General features: G+C 37.7%; 2 protein-coding genes across 2 annotated transcripts in view; both read right to left on the reverse strand.

The window, feature by feature from the left end:
* The window catches only part of LOC105837925, a 93,168-nt gene that overhangs the window by 66,994 nt on the left and 3,674 nt on the right, over window positions 1–22,500 (reverse strand). The window lies entirely within an intron of this gene.
* Window positions 9,306–11,259, reverse strand: LOC114254396. The gene is made up of 3 exons (XM_036288689.1): window positions 10,792–11,259; window positions 10,206–10,298; window positions 9,306–9,798 (listed from the first exon to the last, which is right to left on the reverse strand). Exons 1-3 carry the CDS (start codon window positions 10,807–10,809, stop codon window positions 9,601–9,603), a joined length of 309 nt encoding a protein of 102 aa, XP_036144582.1. The 5' UTR covers window positions 10,810–11,259; the 3' UTR covers window positions 9,306–9,600.

A 22,500-nucleotide genomic window follows, 5' to 3' on the forward strand; every position in this document is an offset into this window, starting at 1 on the left:
TTCGCGCGAGCCGTGACAAATTGATCCATTTGTCAAATAGCGGCGTTCCGCGATTTTCGAGTAAATTTACCGACAAAAGCGTATTAATACGCTCGCGCGTGATGTGTTTTTCGCGGGAGTCTCCCGTTTTCGTTGCAACTTTTCGCACCGGCTACCGTCGGATTGGATTAATGTCAAACTTCGTCCCTATTAACTTTACCCTCGGCTCAACCTTGATTTATGAGCGCCGATGCGCGGAGATGTGCCAAGGGGTGGCACGGAGCACGGGGCTACGGACTGAAGCGGGATTTACGACAGATTCGAGAAAAGAGAAAAGAACTGTGAAAGCAAACGCTAACAAGACTTACGACTCTTCGCAGGCGACACGGATTCCCGGCTGTTCCGATTACCGTAATACTCACATGGAATACTGTCGTCAATAATAATTTTCCGATACGGTATACAGAATGGAAGAACCGTCGGTAGAAAGGAATTGATACCACTCGTCAAAATTTAATAAACCGAAATCGAAATATCAAATTGGAAAATCGATCGCTCCTAAGACGTGGTTTGTCTTCATTGACAGCGATAGGATCGGAGTAGCATCTATTCGCGTGATCTCGATAACAATGACAAGCTCTCTTTTGGTCTCGACAAGTATTACAGTCGACATTATATCTAGAAATTGGAAAATTTGTGGTATCAGATTTTCATCTTATTCAAACAATTTTTCTTCATCTTACGCGTCAGTGGGAAATTTTATCTTTCTCACGGCAAAATTAATTCTCCACATTCACTTTAACCATATTATACATAAGTTATAGAAGTATTTACTACTATTGAGATTGAATCAACGTTATTAAATTTCAGAGATGAATAAAGTTGCTTCAATTTTAACTTGTAACGAAACGCGTATACTGTAGAGAGAGAGAGAGAGAGAGAGAAAGAGAGAGAGTGGAGCGAGCAGTTTCGATTTCGGGGTCAAAGTAATCACGGGTAGCGTCATCGTGACTTTTATCGCCGTGTTACATGCGCCTGTTACACGCTCACGGTTCCGCGCAATTTGCGCCGACGAAACGCACTGACGAAACTGACGCCAAATCAACGAACAATTTGCAGCCGGCCATGTTGTCACGCTTCCGCAACAGCGAGAAAGTTGACAAATGGCGCACTAATTACACATTAATATCTCAAACAGGCGGCTGTCGTTTCCGTTTCGTTGAAAGGCCGTTTCCTAAATGCGCGATATAAATTGCGGCCCTTTGTAACGTTCGCGAGGCACTCTTTTCTCTGTAACTTCTTGAGAGAGACCTACATAGTTTCCGTAGAAGAAATTATAAGACGGGGGATTCGAGAAATAGTAATATTTGTTTAAATACTATTTTAAAAAATCAACAGACACGTCAAAAGAATTCGAAGTAGATACAAAAGTATAATATAATTGAAATACGGTAATATTTCTCAATTAATAGTCCCATAATAAAATACCAGAGATACAAGAAAATTTAGAAGATTTATAAACTTGAGGACCCATGACCCCTTAATTTATATTAAGAAGATATTCCAGTCTACAGCGCGAAAAGAAGAAAAATTGCTTGTTTTTGAAAAATTTTAGAAAGAGACTGTTTTTTCATTCTGTTATACATCTACTTGTATATATTTAGTAAATACCTACTTTTAGACCGACTAAGTGTGTTTGTTTTCATATTATGTAAATTTAAATAAAACACATTTTTTTAACTTTAGTATTAAATTTCTAAGAAACTGATTTAAAGTATTGATTTTTAAAATTACATAGCATAAAAATTAATAAACATTTTGCCATACTGAAAATTGTAATTATTTATTGAAAACACGAGTAAAAAAAAGCATAAAAGATGCAAGTTTTTCTTAAATTATCAAAAATAGGTCACTTTTTCGCGCTCTAGACTTGAACACGACCTTAAATTGTCCGGAAATCACCGGATTTTCTCTCAAACGAGTGTTTCTATCTGCGGCTGCACTTTGTAGAGGCGAGAATCGCATACCTTTGCCGAAAATTGCCGTATTTCTGCGTCGATAAATGTTTCACGCCGCTGGTCGGCCCATAAATCTAACGGCGACATAAAAAAGAAGGTAAATTAAACGAGAACACCCCTCTATCGGATATCCTCTCGATACTACATAGTCGACCGTTTTTATCGCCTTGGATGTATACGACTGAAAGGTCCACACGCGAGATTCATCCCTCCAAACGCATACAATACGTGCGGAAGGGGGTTGTACCGCGAAAGGGACGATTTTACACACGACAAACACTTTATAAGAAAGTACTTTCGGCTCGAAACGATACGGCGCCACCGATGAATAATTGAGTGCACGAGATATCCCTCGAGGAAATTTAGAACAGCGCGAAGGGAGAGAAAGAAGCTCCATCGACAGGGGTGCAACGAGACTGCCATAACGAGGATAAGCCATCGTCGAACGTTTCGTGAATGAACTTTATACAGTCACGAAACAGTCTCTAAGAACATTAATAAGCGATAACCGTCGGGTAGATTAAGCGTCTTAATAAATAACGTCGAGCGTGCTGCTTTCGCGTCGAACGTTAATCTTTCCTAGGAGATAGGGATCGACGTATTAATCTAATTACTTATTTATACAAATTTGCATTTTTTAACCAAGGGGGGGGGAGGGGAGAAAGATGTGCGCGCGCCCGGAAAGAAGGCGAATGATTAATATCATCCGGCGCGCTGTATATTTTGTCTCGCGCATAAATTTATTCCTATTTTCTCTAACGCTTGATTTAATCTCAAAGGTGATTCTCGCGCGTCGAGTTCGCTTCGAGGGTCCTTCTCGCCGGACGATGCGATTCTCCTCCTCGGGATTTTGTATTTATGACTCTGGCGAAGAAACGACACGTGCTACGAGGCGCCGGGTACGAATTGTCCCCAGGAGAATATCAGGTTTATCGAGGTAAATATAGACACACACACACACACACACATATACACTCGGGTCACATCCGTAGCCGCGGCTCGTTGCCAAATATCCGAAGTGTTCGCCCCCGCCCCCTTACATCATCCCGAACCAGGGGAGAGCCAGTCCGGATCAGGAATGGACGGACGCCCGCCGGCACACTCGCGTGCCCCGTGCATACGTGCACACGCGAACACGCGGCCGAGCGTGAGGATGAGAAGTGGCTCGCCGTCTGCGAGCGACAGGCCGCAATTGCATATATGCATCGGCAATGCAACCGCAACTCGCTAACTCGTGGGGGAGGGGGAGGGAGGGGGGAGGCTAACAGTGGCAGGCGTCGTCGTTTCGACAACGACGACGATGACGAGAACGAGGACGAGGACACCGTCCGTGTGACTTTTTCGCGGATTCACTTACGCGTGTTCACGACACGTGTAATCCTCCACTCCGACGAGAGAGAGAGAGAGAGGAGAAATTCGCCGGGATTTGCGGCGATGGGAATTTACGGCGCAGCCCGCGTGCGTGACCCTTCATCCTCGGGCCCTTCATTCGCGGTACTATGTTATCGGAAGATGGATACTTTTCCAGATGTGATTCATCACGAACGATATATGCGGGATAACGTTACATTCCGGGTAATGGCACGGTCTACCTCCGTAAGACAAATACACTGTCCATATCTTGTGACAGGAGATTTACTGAAGAAAATAGCAATTCTATTAAGTACCGCGGTCCCGTAATCGAATGCCTGTTTACTGAAATCTTTTTTGGCGATACAATTATTGCGTTGTCACTCGAAATTTGCATCGAATTATTATAGCCGCTGATAATTTATTATCCGTAAGCGATGTGTGCCACGGCTCGAATAACAATATCGCGATTGAAACCTGACATTGAATTGCTATACAAGATTATACGAGGGAACGTCAATGTTTGCCTATGTGCGCATATAAACCCCCTGGCCGTTATCATTGCACATGCACACACATATGAGAGAGAGCAAGAGAAAGAGAGAGAGAGAGAGAGAGAGAGAGGAGGGGAGAGAGAAATGGTTGACGTCTGCATGCGACAGGAGCTGCAACTCCATACGCATCATTTCGATGGTAATTCGACGGTATGCAAAATGATGACAATATCAATTCCGGTGACACGTTCGAATGAATAATGCCTCGCCCCCTAGAGACGTAACGCGCGTTTCCCGCATTTTTCACCGAGAGTACCCTCGTCATCGCTGCTGAAAACGCTGGCAGTTTCCGGATACAGAAAGAGGGACCTACGCAAAATTCAGAATCGTAGAACACGAGAAAGTATGAAAAACTCAGTCTGGGCAAAACGGTAAGTTCGCGAATACAGCAAAAAAAAAACAGGATTAATCTTTGTACTCGAAGATGTACAAATTAAAAAATTCAACTAAAAAACACAAATAAAACCTATAATTTTTTTCTATTTCATTCATTCTCGATTATTGGGTCAAAAGGAGAATTTATTCTAAAATCTAAAAATGTAAAAAATTAAATAACTAAATAGCTAAAAATAAACAAATTTAAAAATCCAAAAATTAAAAATAAATCAAATTAAAGCCTGCATAGATATAATTTACTAGAAGTTTGTCTAAAAATCAAATCTGTTAATAAATTAAAAATTTTTTTTAAGTTTTTTCTTTTTATAGAACCGTACGCAATATATATTAAATAATAAGATCAACAATCCTCTTATCAAATTGCTAGAAAAAAAAGACTTTCGGGGTCTAATAAAATACTTAAAACATTGAATTTTACAAGTAACATGGATCTATGTTGTTATCGCATCAGGGATTTTGCACATTGTAATCAATCGCAAACAAATGGGCGTTTGAAAAAACCGTGTTATGCTCGCGAAGAAAGAGGAAACGAGATGCAGGGACTTCTGTAATTATACGTCGAACAATAAACTATTAAGTGACCCGCCGCTTACACACCGTGCATATGTATGCAAACGCAAGAGAGAGAGAGAGAGAGAGAGAGAGAGAGAGAGAGAGAGAGAGAGAGAGAGAGAGAGAGAGAGAGAGAGAGAGAGACGAGAGAGAAGAGAGAAGAGAGGAGAGAGTAGAGAGCAGAAGCGAGAATATCTGGCCGCGACAGGGCGAAACTGCACCACGGAACACTGGGGTCGTCATATCATCTGGTGCACGTGCACCAGATCGCCATCGACCGCTGAAGTACGAGGGATGCGGATAATTATTATGCCGTGATAATAACGACGAAAATAATTAGCGCATCGCGATTTGCGATCGACTCGTTCTTTCGACGAGAAGCCGTGTCACGTCTCTCTCTCTCTCTTTGTCTCTATAATGCGCATTCACTGCGAATGCACTGTGAATGACTGTAAAGCGAAAACAAACGTATAAATGCAATGAAAAATGCAATATATATAGATCAAGTGCCGTGCGCGATAATCGAAACGGAAAAACGACGGTCGGGGTCGTTAAATTTGTCAGCTCGATGTACAAACAGTCGTGAATCGAGAATATAACGATATAAGTCGCTATTGTTTCAATAATAGTAAAATTATTATTCTTACTTCTATTTTAAAATTCGATTTATATTATTTTTATTCTCGCATAAAAGATTTGTACGATCGAAACCGTCATTAAATCTTGAACGCAGCGGTCTATCAAAAGATCGTTTTAAATCTGCTTAGATTGCAACAAATAGAATTGTGCGCCGTTCCAAAAATGTAAAGTTTTTACGCCACGTAAAATTGTTGAACGTCAATAATATCCGCGACTGTTCGAGATAAATGGTACCTTCTGTTTGTTGCTGCTGCGTTACAATACGAATCGTGCACCTCGCAAATTTTTTACGCTCCCGCATCAATGCCATTCTTTATCAATGCCATTTTTAAATTAATATATTTTTAATAAAATGTATCGACATGTATCAATTTCATGACTTCATATTCAAAATTTGTTTTTACGTTACGTTATGTTATTCATACAAATTGACGACACCCGGTGTCTCTTTCTCTCGATTATTCAATCAACGACGAGATTTTGTATCCGAAGTCAGACAGAGGAGTCTGTCGTACAGCCGTGAATTAAGGAAGTCTCTCTTAGAGACAACAGAGTCGGAATTAGAAATATTTTTCCGACGACGGGACGACCAGGACGGAATGTAGAGAAAGCAAAGAGAGGGACGCTTTATCGTGGTTTATCCTGCCGCAAATCGATTTCCGCACGCAAATGGCGCGGCGGCAATTTCCGCGCGAGAGAAGTTCCGTCGGCGCGCAAAACTTTCGCTCGTGGATTTTATCCTCGCTGAAATGGCGATTCCGCGCTCTCGAGAGATCACGAAATTGCCGCGGAACATCGGCAGTTGTGATCAAATTCATCGCTCGTACGAAACCCATATTTTTTAAATTTTTTTTTTAAATTCAAAACTGATTCCATTCGTTCGAATGAAATTCCATACGCTCCAGGTATGCAGAATTAAAAAAAAATACGGGCATCTTTCAAATAATTCATTTTAATTTCATATTTCACCAACAATAAAAAACATTTACTGTAAGTTATTTTAAATTCCTATTTTACAAAAAAAAATGCCTGGACATATACATGCATTGCAATATTAATAACAAAAATACTTTTGCGAAATATAACAGTGTAAAAATGTTCAAAGATAAATACCGAATTCAGTTCTAATGATTATAGTGACTATCTGATTTTGCTAGACATCAGAGATCAGACGTGGCGCGCATTCGGTGGGATTCGGCGCGCCGCGAATCCCATAAAAATCATATTACCAGCGGCGGCCATAACGCATACACCTTTGATATCCTTCCGGCCGCAGAAATCCGATCCGTGACGGCACGTGTTCAATCATATCGGCGAAGGAAAATCGACGGTAACGACGGCGCCGATAAGTGATAACGCGCTATCCCGACAGCGAAATCCCGACACCGTAGTCTCGTGCGCGCAACGTTAAAGTAAAATCCCGGGCCGTAAACCTCCATTTGACTTTGCACGTAGAAAGAGAGGCACTATATAGAAAGCGTGAAAAAGCGTCTCGCCGATAAAACCGAATAGCCGCGACCGTGATAATGACATCCGGCGCGTTGGAAAATACAGCCGAGACGTAACTTAATAATTTCTCTAAATCGCGATAATATGATCTACAGACAAAACCATATTTAGACTTTTGCTTTTAATTTGCTCTCTTTCGAATATAATTAATTGTAACGTAATACACAGAAAACAATTCAAAATTCTTGGAAACGTGCAAATAAATAATCCAACGGAATACTCTGGCGAGTAATGTGCTGCGAATAATTTTTCGAAAAGCTTGTACTTGGCAAGGGTTAACTGTAAGCTAACGCGATAATTTAGCGTGACGCATTAGCGTTTCGCGCGACTGGTTTCCGGATTCAATTATTTCGCATTCTACTCCATTACGAGGCCCCTTCCCCCACGTCCCTTGAAATTATGGAGCAGCTAGGTTTTTAGGGATTGAAATCGCTTGTAAATCCGTTCAACTACGTCTTCGTCGTACTTAACATCCTCGTCATTTTATACGATCTGGATCTTGATTTGTCGCGCGGTTAACCGGAATTTAGCTCGTCGGGCTACGTTGACTTAGCGTGACTTAGGGACGGCTCGTGAGCTTAATGTCGCCTTTATGATTCTCGACGTGAATGTCCTGCTTATATCATTAATCCCAGATTATCGCATCGAACGAAACATCGACAGAATTTGACGCTTTATCACCCATGTTAACAGAAACGTTTCTCACATGGTTTCCTTGCCTCAAGGATCTCATATACGTAAGATAAAATTGCGATAAACCGCGTTTATGCAACAGATGGTCATTTTGATTACCCAAAAAGGTATGTCCTTCAATTTAAAAGTTTTTAAAAATAAAAAGTACTATGAATTATAATCAATCTAATTTGATTTAATTAATTTCTATAAAACACCTTAAATTTTACGTCACGAATAAAATTTTCTTTACAAAAACAAACATTAAATCTTCTTACTTTACTTATTAATATAAAGGTATATTTACTCGTTTTATTTAATATCATTTAAAGTTAATGTCAGCTGTAAATATCTCGTAGGGAATATGTATGTTATATCGCACGCCTGTTAACGTTATTAAACCTCGTAAACGAGATTAAGACGTTACTTAAGGACAGGTAAAAAAATTTTTGAGAGTCTCGAACCAACGAAACGAGTTCTCTCGCTCATTCCTCATAGTGAGAGTGAAAGATTCAAAGGAAGTAAATGCTCATAAACAGGCAAGTTAAAGCAGTGTTAGTCGTGGCGAGAATTTCGCGTAATTCTCCCGAGATTGAAGAGATCCTGGATCCCCCCTCTGGCATGCGCTCCGCTCCGAAAGGACGTCGCGTCCTGTGCGGACGAAGGCGCATCCAACAGTTTAATCGAAGTCCCTGCGCGATATCCCGCCCGCTCGTCCGTCTCTAACTAGATCGGGCAATCAAGCGAGAGCCTCACCTAACAAACAATCGTTCGTATGTCCATCGTTGATTAGACGAGAGGTTGACGAACCTCTCTAATGTACTTTGATCTCTATGGGCGCGATATACATCGCAATTAGCTTGGCTCGGTTTATTCAGGTGTGGTTTTTGTTCAAATAACTTGGAATCAATATGTGATCATTACTCTTCAAAATAAGATTGTAAAAAAAATTAACGGAAATTTAATCAACTTTCAATTGTTGGTACAACTTCTTGATATAATTAAAACATTTTCTCAATAATTGTAACCACCATGGAATTAAATTCAAACTCAATTCGCATATCTATGTAATTTTTCACTATTACTATAACAATAAATAATAATATGATAAATGAAAATTAGACAAACGTAGTCAAAAAAGTGCAACACTATCTTAAATAAATTACCGATCTCAAATAAATCGATTCAATAAATCGATTTTCAATCGAGTGATTTATTTTGGTAGACCGCCGAAAAGGGTGAGCTTGCTCGTGCACGATCTTACGTTCCGCCGATCATGATAAAACTTGTTTTTCTACTCACTTTCGACTCACATAAAGCTCTAACGTCTGAATTATATCCAGTCTCCCTTATCGTGGCCAGGTTGACTTAATCGATACGCTTCCATAAAAATTACGACGCCTAACGCGCGAGCTTGATGAAATTAATTGGGCGGTTCCGGCTAAGGTCGTGATCACGTCATGTGGGAAGTCGATAAATATATCGTATTGTAGCCAAAGAGCGAGACAATTAAATAATAGATTCGATTGGACAAATTGATTGTTCCTATGTATCTTTAGAATTTAGTTTCTCTGTTTTTAAAAAACATAAGGTAGCTAACTGTTTATAGAAAACTTTTTAATTATATTTTTTTAGATTAACAATTATTGTTATAGTGCATTGTGATAGATTTATAATTTTATCGGAATAATAAACGCATTAATTTGTTCAAAAATAATCTTGATTAAAAAGTAAACAATAGATTTCTGCACAAAATAAAATTGTTGAAATTATTTAAAAAATGATAAAAGAATGGAATTACTATGTATGTAGGTATAGTAAAATGATTTGAAACAATATGATTATTTCATAGTTTCTTTATAATTGATGATCTCTTAGATTCTTAGATACATCCTACATATTACATTATTTTCTAATCATTTATACCTCAATTAATTTTTATATTTTTGTTGCAGTTCCAAATTATTTTTTCGGAGTAAATAAATTATATAAGCCATAATCACAAACAATATAAATGTTAAATTAGCGCATCGATTGTATAATTGTCTTAGATCATTTGACCATATTGCACCTGTTATTATGCCCGCAATAAGTATAAAGCCGTACCAAGTTACGTCAATGTGTCTTGTCTGCAAAAATATTTTTAAAAAATGATAAAAAAGCAAAATTATGAATACAAAGTACACTGTAAAAAATTTTTGTAAAATTACAATTATAATAGTGGGTAATTTTGAGACCAACTATAATAGTTGCAAATTTTTATGTAATAAGTTGTAATTTTGTATATAAATTTCGCAATAATTTCTTAATTTGTTTTTTACACTTGTTATACACAAAACGTAAACAAATTTATGTCTAAAAAATAAAAGGTCATTTTAAGAGATTTATATCAGTAGTGATTTTCTTTTACAGAATATTCAGTAATATATTCTATGCTTTAGAGGATAAATCCATAAAAATTTTGAATACGATAAATTAGAAAGGCAATAATCATTATATGTTTCATATATCATTAATAATTATGATTTTGTCATACCTTATTATCATAATCATTAGAATTGTCTGCAATATTTATTTCTGCTTTCGAAGTCAAAACATGCCGAATTACAAGGAAACTTACAAAACATATCTGCAAAAATATGTGTGTTATTCATTAAAATTGTAAATTATTTATATATATTTTTTTAATTCAAATTAAAATTAGAATTGAATTACACTGAAAAAGTCTTGTTGAATTAACTGAAATTGAACTAACGGTTCAGATTTCTAGTTAATCTTACCAGATTTCCAATTAATTCAACAAGAATTTTTGTTAGCTAAACATTACAAAAAATACTACTATATATTTTAGATAGGAAAAAATTTTACAGCTAATTTATCATAAAATATTAATTTAACATACTGTGCTAGTTCAATTATATAATCATTTCCATTATATTATATTTAAATATCGCTTAAACAAATATTTTATAATAATCACGAATAATAATCGCAAGCTACAAAATTTTCATCAAAGCAAAAAAAAATTTCTTAATTTGATACTTTTCAAAATCACATTTTTACACATATACAAATAATTTTCTAGTGCTAATTCTTTATTGATATGATTTTCATTTACTCACTATTATTTTCATGCCCATCTTGCTACTATTGCTTCTGATTGGCTGTCGTAACAGATATTGCAATCTTTACAATATTGTAGATCGCACTTAATTCTTTGCTTATTTCTTACGATCCGTTTAGAAGTACTTCTTTATATTCAAATAAACTTATTTCATCGCGTCTGTCCACCATGAATATCAAAAGAAAAATGTTCTCAAGCCACTCGCAATCAGTGAATATATCAAGTGACGTAACTCATCATCTTTCACACTAAGTATGCATAGTGTGAAATGACTATCCCATATATTTAATCTACTAACGTCGACAAATTTCAAATATCAAATTCAAATGTGTTAGCATTTTGAATAATGAATCTAAGTAACAAGAAGTATCAATATTAATGATATATTTTGTAACAAACATATATTATTCCTTTAACGTTCCATAATCATTTTAATAGGTGACGATATAATTTATTTTTTATATTACATATTTCTTTTATACGCCACGTAAAGAATTACAATATATATACTCTTATATGTTTTTTAAATCATTTTTACTTCTTTTCTGTTTTAATGAGCTGCGTTGTCTTTACAAATTTTGTATTATTTTTACTATTTTGAATCTTTTAAATACATATCTTTTAAATGCATGTATAAGTAAAAAAATAAGTGTGTGTGTGTGTAAAATTTTTTACTTGCATACACATAATTGTATTACAAAAGTAATAATATAGTTTAATTTGAAATTACTTTTATAAATTAATCAGAAATTATCAAATATTTATATGTGCTTACAAGACCGTGAGAGAACATTTTGCGTGTTACCTGGTTGAAGCTTATCAAACTGTAGGCAGGTGCAACAATCGATTACCGATAGGACGATTACAACGCGTCTGTTCTACTATTTGCATGACAGTTACAAGAGAAACCACAATGTTAACCATATCTACGAAAGATATATTTGTTTCTGCAACGGATATCAGACATCGCTTTGATCGTAGATCGATAGATCGGAAAATAGATCCAATTATTTGCAACAAGATAATCTCAATTAAGAACATCGTGGCCAAACTTGTCTGTTGATCAACTTATAAAGTATTATATTCATGATATCAATTATATTTTACATATAATTGCATATAGTCATGTTCTAAAATGTGATTGCAGAATATGTAATAAAATTTAAAAAGTATACCAAAAAAAATAAAAATATGTTAGAATATATTACTTAATGTAACCTAGCCTTTTGTATTAGTGTAAAAATAATTGTATCAATGTTAAAATTAAAGTAATTTTGTATAACAAAAAGAAAATGTTAATTTAAAACTAAAAATAATAGTGTGTTAATGTGACAGAGTTTATTACTCCGTATTCTCGATATTTTTCCTAATTTTTTTTAAATTAAAGCATCACGTAATAAATTTCGTGCTTGTGAGACATTTCCAATAATATATCTCAATAATCGCTTTTCACTACAAAACTAATTCGCGACGAGTGGTAAATACTCCGCAAAATCGGAACGAGATTAGGGAGAAAGATGGAACTCCGCGATGTTCACGAGGTCTTTTTTGATCGAAAGTCCCGTTAACATCGGGTTTCTTCCCCTCCATTTCCTCGAAACAGCCGAAGGCGTATACGGGCGGCACAACGAGCTTCATTAAACAAACCGACAACTTTTGTCTACTTTTTGAAGGGAGCAGTAAACGGATCGCTGAGCTGGGCAAACTTGTAATCCGAACAATCAACAAGCGTGTCGTGGAAATCGCAGAAATGTTTTTCATCTACACCAAGTAAGAGAAGGGGAGAGAGAGAGAGAGAGAGAGAGAGAGAGAGAGAGAGAGAGAGAGACGATTTTCGGCGAGGGACGTCGAAAACTAGGATTTTCATGATAATTATAACGGTCCGCGATGAAACGGGAACGATAAGCCGCTGGGGAATGCGTTTCGAGAAAATTATGTGAACACAGCGAGCTATAATCCCGAGGCTGTAATGAAGTAGTTTGCAGTGAGTAAAACTCCAAGTGTGAGCCTTTGAAATGGAACGAACTATCGTGCACCGCACGTTTCCTGTTTAAGAAGTTAAACACATATTCCACGGAAACTGCTGTTTTCTCTCTTTCCGACCGTGCTGATTTCGACAGCATAATATGTGCCTACAAATGGCCCGATCGGTGACAATATCAATTTTTATAATAATAAATTATAATCATAAAAGTATTAATAAATTTTATAAACAAGGTGTTAAAAAATATAATTTTAAAAAAGGCATAATAATTAACATATCTATCGACTAATATCAATTTCGATACAAAATAGAGAAACAATAATTCGAAAGGTTAATGTAAAACTAATAATATAAAATTTTGTATTCGAAATAAAAAGAATTAAGTTAATTTCTACGCTATTCTAAGCGGCATGCTTAATTGTACGGTACGTGCAACATTATTTGATTGTACGTAACGTTTAATCTGTTTTAAAAGCCTGTTATTAATTTTCACACTGTTTACCTCCAGCTCTATATGTGTGTGTATTATACTTTTCTAATCTATTTCTAATCAATTACGGCAATTCTTATCAGTCACGAAGTATAGCCGTAACGAGGAGAGAGTTTCACCTTATTACAATCAATAACGGAAAAAAAAAAAAAAAGAAAGTTGTTAATGCATTTCAAATTCGATAACACACGAATCGTCGTGATGCATGTCGAGAGATATGCTCAAAATTAGTCAATCCATTATTAAGTCGAATTAAAACAGATTATACAAATAGCGAAAAAGCTGCAATTTCATGACACAAAACAATTCTCCTTAGACACGGAATCTTTTTGATAGAAACATTGCAGAACGATCCTTTAATGTGCAATGTATAACTTTGTTGAAGCGCTCATAGCCACACATTTTGACGCATTCGATGTATCTGACAACGTCCCACGCACGACCCAATGTGTTAACATTTGCTTATCAAAAAATTCGCGATTGCATTCTGCGGAAATTGCATGGATAAATCCGTTATCAAACGCGAAAAAAATACTGTTGTTTAACTTTTACAAAAAAAAAAAAAAGGAATTTACTAGTAATAATCAGCCTTTGATAAAATAATTTAATTAAATGTTTGATTAATATAACCAATACACTTAGTAATATTTAGTAATTATATTAATAGTAAATCTAATAATAGTAACAAATCGGTTGCTAAATATTACTAAATATTTGATTATATTAACTAAATATTTAATTATAAAACTATTTCTCACTAAAGCTCAGTAACTATCATCTAAGTTTGATAAGAGTAAGAGAGAAAAAGAGATTATTAATAAATTAACTGCAAAACAGTAAGTGTTGTATACATCATGTACACAGGCATTCTTCATATTTCGTAGATATTAATTAATATTTTATTGTATATCATATCAATAATAATCTAATTACCTTAACACGTTACTTATTAAAAATTTCCTAATTATGCGATTATTTTGAGATCCCTGGCTCTTTCGAGGACAGGATTTAATAGCTAATCCGTCGGTGAAGACGTTGGAAGAGACTCTAGAATAAACTTAGGAATAACTCAGTGAAAATATTCTAAAATCGATTCGCGGCTATTGTCATCCCATCTGGAAATTGACTACGAGATCGCCCCATCCTCACGTATGTTTTTATTTTTAGGTTCTACTTTGCGGATTTAGTCGTCGACCAACTATTCCATATATAAGAGTCTAAGAATGTCCGCGGTCCATATATCACTCGGCCATTCGGATGCGACGGATTATTTTAAAAAGACACATATGTACTGAGACTCAGACTCGCTCCTTGACCTTTGGTATCCGCGAGCAAAAACCTTTACCATTCGCGCGTGCGGTTTCGCGGATTAATTTAGCCGCTTCTTAGCCGATAAGCTATCCATAAAATTATCTGGCCCGCAGGACTATCTTGTTAAAACGCGCGAAATTTTTCGAAAGTGCAATCGCCAGATCATAATAATATCACTAATAAATATAGATAATTTATCTACCAACATTTCCCAAGGCAAGATTCCCATCGAAGGAATTTCTGTGAGATAAAAATTATTTGTAAAATGCAGATCAAGTTTCCCGCCCGGCGGTAAAAGACTTAATAATATTGGCATAAGTTGGAGAATGATCAGAGATACCTTCCCCGCGATTAGACCGGTGCCCCGTAATTGAATTTCGCCGATAAAATCGTCCACCCTCGACGATCATAAGCGGCCGCGACATCCCCCTCCCCCTTCCTCCTCTATCGCGCGCCGAACAATAAAAGTACTTAAATCAAGTTCAGTCGGGACTTTACGGCGCGAGGTAAAAATTGAACGGTTATATGCATTTAGAGTACAGTCCTCGAGAAGAAAGAAACTTCGGCCGCTTAAATACGCGCATAAACTTATCTCGAATGGACTTCGTGCGTCTCGCGCCGCTCTGTGTGTACGCTTGTTTAACCGCGCGGAAGCTTTCTTAATAAAAAAAACCGCATCTCACGTGGAAAATCTCGGAATATTTTTGCGAACAATTCTTCGATCGTTCACACAATAAAGTTGAGAAATGAAAAGTTTCCAGCTTAATAAATAAATGGAAAATAATTTGTTTAAAGGCGAATTAAAATATTTCTTCGTTGATCGATATTAAAATACTTTCGTTAAAATACCGTCACGTTGGGGTGAACGGCCGGCCGTTTCAGAGTGACGACAGTCTTACACCACATACATACAACACGAGAGGATTATATTGGGCTTCTGCTGGTCACCCCGTCGATTCAATAAGTGATAAATATGACCGCCACTCGGCACGTAACCCACACGTAATATCCTCTCTCCGCGACGCCAATACCGGTTTATATCATAATTTTCTTATCTTTTTAAGATGGCGGCGCCGGTAGAATCAGGTCATAATAGGATTTTTGCTCGAGGGAAGGAGATACTACTACGGATCTCTCTCTATATATATATATATACCGCCAATAGCTCCTACAAAACGAGAATAGGAGGGAGAGTGGTGGGCAGGGGGAGAGCGGGACGCGGAGCACGAGAGCGGATGAGAGATGAGCTTTATTAATGTCAGCGCGTGAGCGCTTTGCCGAGTGTAATATACCAAAGTACAGCCGTCTGTAAACAATTTTGTCATTTTTCCACGTGCATAGGATTGAACGCAACGGGACTAACGAACGAGCACAAGCGATAACAATTTTGAAACGTGGAAATCTTATCATTCGTGCTCTATGAAAAAAAAAATGAAATATTGGTAGAAAGATCAAGATAACATGAAATAATTTAACTTATATGTGTATCCTGAAAAAAATTTTGTTGAAGCATCTAAAAATTTAGCTAGATACAAATCAGAAAATAATTCTGCTGGATTATCAAAATAATTATGTAGTACCCTCAAATATAAGCAATTTTGCAAATATGAGCAATTGTTGACACTTGGACACCAATTATTCTAATAGTGTAATAAATATTTCAGATCTGTGTCTAGCTAAGTTTTTTAGATACTTTGGCAAACAATTTTTTTTTGTTTTTATATTGTGCAATATGTAGTAAAGAAATATATTTCGTTCTGTTATTTCTAATATTTTATCATTTGAAATAAAATTATAATTACTAAAATCACAAAGAAATAATTAATTTTTAATCATTTTTTAAACATATTATTTGCTTATTTATATAACATTATTTTACTATATTAATATATAATATCATGTATTGTTATTTATATTACACAATATTTCATTTTTCTTTAGATACATCTTTACATATTTTTACACCAATATGGCATTAATGTTAAATTATCTAAAAAATGAGTATAAATATATTACATTTTTGTAGGATAACTTGAGCTCACCAAACGATGCGCAGCAACGGAGTGTTGTAACTGCGTTGAGCCTGTAAAACACATTATCCAAATTATATTAACAATATAATTAATATTACAAAAAAACTATTGCACGTATTGAATATCTTGTCTCTCTTTTCGAAAAATATATTACATTTAATAAAAAATTATTAAATACACTGAGAGAAAAAAATGCTGGATTTAAATAAATATTTCTTTGAATAGTACTAATAACATTTTATAGAAAACCAATAATATTTATTTCATACAAATAATATTTTCTAAATTATAGAAAGTATTACTTGTTTTAAATAAATATTGATTTTCTATAAAATATGTTATTAGTACTATTCAAAGAAATATTTATTTGAAACCAGCATTTTTTTCTCTCGGTGTATGTACATTAAATTATTAAATAATTTCTAAAAAACTTTAATAAAATTATTATATCTTAATATAATAAAACAATTAAACATTTAATAAAACAAAAATAATAAAACAAAAACATTTAATAAAATTATTATATATAACGTTCAAAAAAGGCGTTTAGGAGAATTATTACATAATTTTCAAGAAAATCGCTTAATAAAATTATGACATAATTTCCCCCTTTAAAAATATTTAATAAAATGATGTAATTATCAAGAGAGATCTTTCTGAACCTAATTCTTTACAAAATTTCTTACTCTCTTCATCGTTATGAGTGAATACGCAATAATAAATTCAATGCCGCAAATATAGATAAACATAATACTATAATATAATGTATGTATAAGTATAATAAATTTTACTCACCCCGTGGTTGCTCCGTCGTTGCCCGATGCCAGCCAGGCATTCCCTCCTCCTCCTTCTCTCCTCAGATCGGGCGACACATGCACACTCACTCGCGGAAACGCGGTTACGATCGCGTGCGAATTATACGATTATCGGACGATACGACCACCGGCGCGATTCTTGCACGGCACTGCTCCCGCACGACGATAATTCCGCGGATTTTATTGCCGAGACGGAGACATAAACGCAGCGAGAGGGATAGTCACGTATATAAAACCGCGTCGAGACGCCCGTGACGTCACGCGTCTTAACCGACGACGAAGCCGGCGGACGTCCCGGAAGGGACGTTTTAATCCTGGAACGGCGTGCACGTAAAATTAAGCATACAACTTCACGCCATATTGGATACTGATAGGTTAAATTTCTCACGTCAGCAGGCAGTTCAACTCTTGCCGACTATTGAAGCTCAGAATTAAGTTACTTACGTATGTAAAGACGTCGAGAAAAGCACAAAGCACATGAAAGCGTGACGTCACGCACGGCACATTTTCTCGGACGTGAAATCTACGTATCGATACGGCGTGTCGTACATGGTATCTCGACAGCGTTTGCACTCTAGGATCAAACACGAAATTTGCGTTACACTCTCGACACGTTAGTCGATACGACATATGTTAACCGCGCGAAGACGCGCTCGCTGATCAGGACGCGTCGCGACGCCGCTGGACCCGGAAGGGAAGGATGCCAGATTCACCTGTGCTGATCACGGCGCGATGACTCCGCGTTCCGCCAACGGCCGAGAGGAAGAGAGATTCGAACGTCAGCAACTTCAGACCGACGCACACCGGCAACTTCAGACGGTGCGAATTACTACGCGAGTCACGTCAGCGAGCGAAAGCCGGGCGAATTGCGAGAGGACGATTTACGCACCCGCGAGCAACTCGAGCGCGCAAATTCCGCGAGAACTATTCGAATCGTCTCGCTTTCCGTGCGCGGAAAGACGCGGATAACCTCCCGGAGTACGAGGTCGACGCTCGTCGGTCACTCGGTCACGCGAGTCGCTCGCGATGACTCGCGTGGTGGTCACTTCGCGTCCGACGCGGAAGGAGATCGCGTCGACGAGCGATCCTGGAGCACGAGGATCCCGCGGGAGACGGTCGTCAGCCGGCGGACGAGGGCACCCGACGACGAGACGTACATCCTTCCCTCGCGCCGATTCCGACGGATTATGGCGCGCGAATCGCGCGGGACGCCCGGCGAACTGCGCAACGGACGACCAACACACCTTGGCGTCACCTTGGCGAGTCGCACAACCGGCGACGGTTAGTATAGGTTAGTAGAGAGCAATGCGTCTTCCTGATATACACTCCCGTAACATTTGTCCCGTGAATAAAACACCGCACACGGAGCAACGGCACGCTGCCCGCCACCACCGTGTTAGATCGGTGGCGAGTGTCGCGACGGAATGGTTAGCGCGGGGCGACGCGGAGGGAGAGGGGGGGGAGTGGAGCCGCAGGACGCACCGTACTACGTGTAAACAAATGCCAACGGCAGCCGCCTTGCCCTCCGCTCATCCTCCGCTGATATTTGCACGTTAGGCCTGGTCTACAATGGATGCCGTAAGTCGTATCGTAGGAAATTTAACCAATCATGTTCGCTTTTCTTCTCTAAGATCAACTATGATTGGCTAGATTTCTTACGACACGACTTACGACATCCATTGTAGACCAGGCCTTAGGCCGGGTCTACGAAGAGTCCGATAGTTGTTGATCGTATGAAATTTAGCTAATCGCAATTGATCTTAGAGAAGAAAAGCGAACATGATTAGTTAAATGAGACTAACGACTCATTGTAGACCCGGCTGTACACATGGCGCTATAATACGAAAATAACGTTACCCTGAATATTTTTTGCCTTAGGTTTCTCAACGGCCGGCGTGGGACGGCTGTTTTGGTGGACGACTCTGTCGTCCGGGAACGACGAACGACCTGGAGTCAACGGAGGAGGGGGAACAACTTGCAAGCTTCTCGTCGGATTTCAAGTAAGTGTTTCCGATACTTTGAAAATCTCTCGCTCTCGCGATCGAACGCGATAATTAATTGAGGTCCGAGACGTTAATTAATTTTGCGAGGCGAGCGATAGTCTGCCTTCCCGAAATCGATCGAAAATATTGATAATATATAAATTCCCTTTTTTTCAATAAAAAGTAGAATAAATTTTAGGTTTATGAAATCTGTGTTATAATCCTTTTTAAATGTAAAATTATTAACGAAGGATTAATCCTAGGTCCGTTTCGACCAACGTAGATTAACTTTAATCTCGGCTTAACACAATTATTATTTCATTCTAGTTTTCAAAATTAAAAAAAGATAAAGAATAAGTTAAACCGGCACTAAAGTTAATCTCCGTTGGTAGAAATGAACTTTAGTAAAAGATATTTAAACTTTTCTATCATCTGCTATTATCTGATCGATATCAATTGAATACTTAAAATTTAAAAATTAAGATGAGAATTCAGGGTCTACGAAAAGCCGTATTGCAGATAATACTCAAGTATAATGTTTTTACGGGTTTAAAGTGTACAACACCCGATAACACACGTTATCCAAGTTTAATTAAAGAAAAAGTGATAAAAGTAATCGAGGCTAGCACGCTTATTTATTTTAAAAAGGAGAATTTGTTTATTTTAAAAAGAAAGAATTATTTTTGAAAAAACAGCATATATTTTTCGGTAATATGTGAAATATGATATACATAATGCTCAAAATAATTATATGATACTTAATAAAGTATTCTGGAAATAATTAGAAAATCAATTGTCGCAAAATCACTTTCGCTACTTTATACATATATAAATATATTAAAATCACGCAATTTTATTTCTTTCTCTTTCGGAATATAAAACATTGTGTGCAGAAAGAAAAAGTTGTAAAAATATATACTTTCTTTTTTTTAATAAAAATTAAAATAAATGTTAGGTTTATACCTATGTCATAATATAGGTTTTAAATGTAAAATTAACGCAGAACTAAATAATTAATCTTAGTGAGAGAGACATTTAAACTTCTCTATCATCAACTTCTCTATCGTCTGATCGATAATAATTGAATACTTAGTGTGCTCACATTAAAAAAAATTAATTTAAGCGATAAATATTCATTGCCTGCGAAAATTCGTCGTCTCCTGATACTCATTAAATATTATATAGGTTTTAAGCGTAGGAACTTTACATAATATTATCTTTAATTACTTATAACTCAGAAATTGTTGCGATAACTTCCCGAATATGATCGTTAAAATTTATAATTAATAATTGAAATTTTATCGCATTTCTTTCGCACTTCTAATTTAGGATATTTACTTTAATTTCCAAGGAACACACTGTTAAAGTATCGACAGATGCTTACGTAATTTGTACAGTAGAATTTAATATAAAAACAGGTAATATATTTAATATATGAGCGCGAGAGAGTAAAAACGCATGGCGTTATGCAGAAAAACGGATTCCACGTTTTCATACGGAATAATTCCATTCATTTTTTTAATCAATTTTACCGGCGACGCTTTGCACGGCAAAATATAATTCCGTGCGCGCGCGTAACAGATGTTCTATTCACGTGAAGAATAAAACAATCATTCGAGAGATGAGATTCTCCTCGTTAGTCGAGCTGTGTTTTGCTGAAACGTCGGTAGGTAAATTTGGACAAATTTACTACGGAGAGCGTCGCTCGCGGGAAATAACATCTCTCTCTCTCTCTCTCTCCCCCCTCTCTCTCCCCCTTCTTTCTCTGGAGAAGAGAAAACGGGACAAGAAAACGGAGAGAGGAAGGAGGGAAAGTAAGAGAGTAAGGAGAAGCTCCGGCGATAAATTAAATCCGCTTTTAAGAGCACCACTTTTCCGCTGGAAACGCTCATTAACGCTGATTGTGAGGCAGCAGCTCGTTCACGTTCCGCGGGTGCATTCTACACACGTCGCTGTGTACTTTGCCAATATAGCGATGCGGTCCCGTCTCCCCGACGAAATCAATCCGCGTCTCGATCTCACGTAACAAACCAACTGAATTAAACGAACGGGGATTGTATTTACCACAGCCGAACAGCTTTTAGATGTATCTCTCGCAGGTAACAAAACGCATCGCGATATCGCAAAAGGGGTAAGAAGAGGAGGGGTACGCAAATTGCAAGCGAGTAAATTGCATAATGCGCGAATAACCGCGAAGATCAGCCCGGGGCAAAACAACGTAATTAATTCTACCAATGTACAATTAATACGACGACGCGTCGGCCGTTGCTGCCTCCCTTTTTGCGAGACGCGTCGGACGCGTTTTTATCTAATTATCCCCTATTGCAGCCTTATTGTGTCGCCGACGGCGGGGGCGAATTAAGTTAATCAACGCAATCGAGGAGGGCTGAATGCGAATCGATAAACGCGTAATTGGGCCGCAATTTCGCGGTGACGATTTCACGTCATCTCGATAGAAAAAATAATATGTGAGCGAGGTGTTGCCGATCGCGTGCATCGCGGGATTTGCGGGCGTAATAATTTTCGTGGTGTAAACCCCGCCGCGGGCGCGTAGTATTATATTGCTGCTCATTGTGAATTGTCGCGCGAACTCCGCCGCCGTGCTGGAAACTGGACGGCGATAACGCGGGACAACCGACCGCGGGAAGTGGACAAAGACGGACATACGCGCGCGTACTATGTCGATTGGAAATAGTTTCGACGCCCGTTGAATGAACCGGACCGCGAGTCACTAAGCGAGCAATTTATGCGCCGGCCGGCCGAGGGAGAAACACCTGTTCGTTAACTCATTCGACGAAGACGACGACGACGACGACGACAACGACAGCGACAAAGTGCTCGCTTTCCAGGGCAAACCGCCTACGATTTACCACTCTCCGCTCTGGAAATTAGTCCTGTCCGTAAACCCCGGGACGGGGTCTATCGACAGATCGCGCGCGACTCGAATAATTCGTCTTGCCGCTGTAGCAATTGAGCGCGACGAAGTGACGTTTATAGCCCCGGTATGTACATATAAATCCAACGGGCCGGGAGAAAATCACGGATCTTATTCTCTTTTTCGGATCTCCTCTCGGAATCCTCCCGCGCGCTTG

This window comes from Monomorium pharaonis, chromosome 6, assembly GCF_013373865.1.
Source record: "Monomorium pharaonis isolate MP-MQ-018 chromosome 6, ASM1337386v2, whole genome shotgun sequence".
Taxonomy (NCBI): domain Eukaryota; kingdom Metazoa; phylum Arthropoda; class Insecta; order Hymenoptera; family Formicidae; genus Monomorium; species Monomorium pharaonis.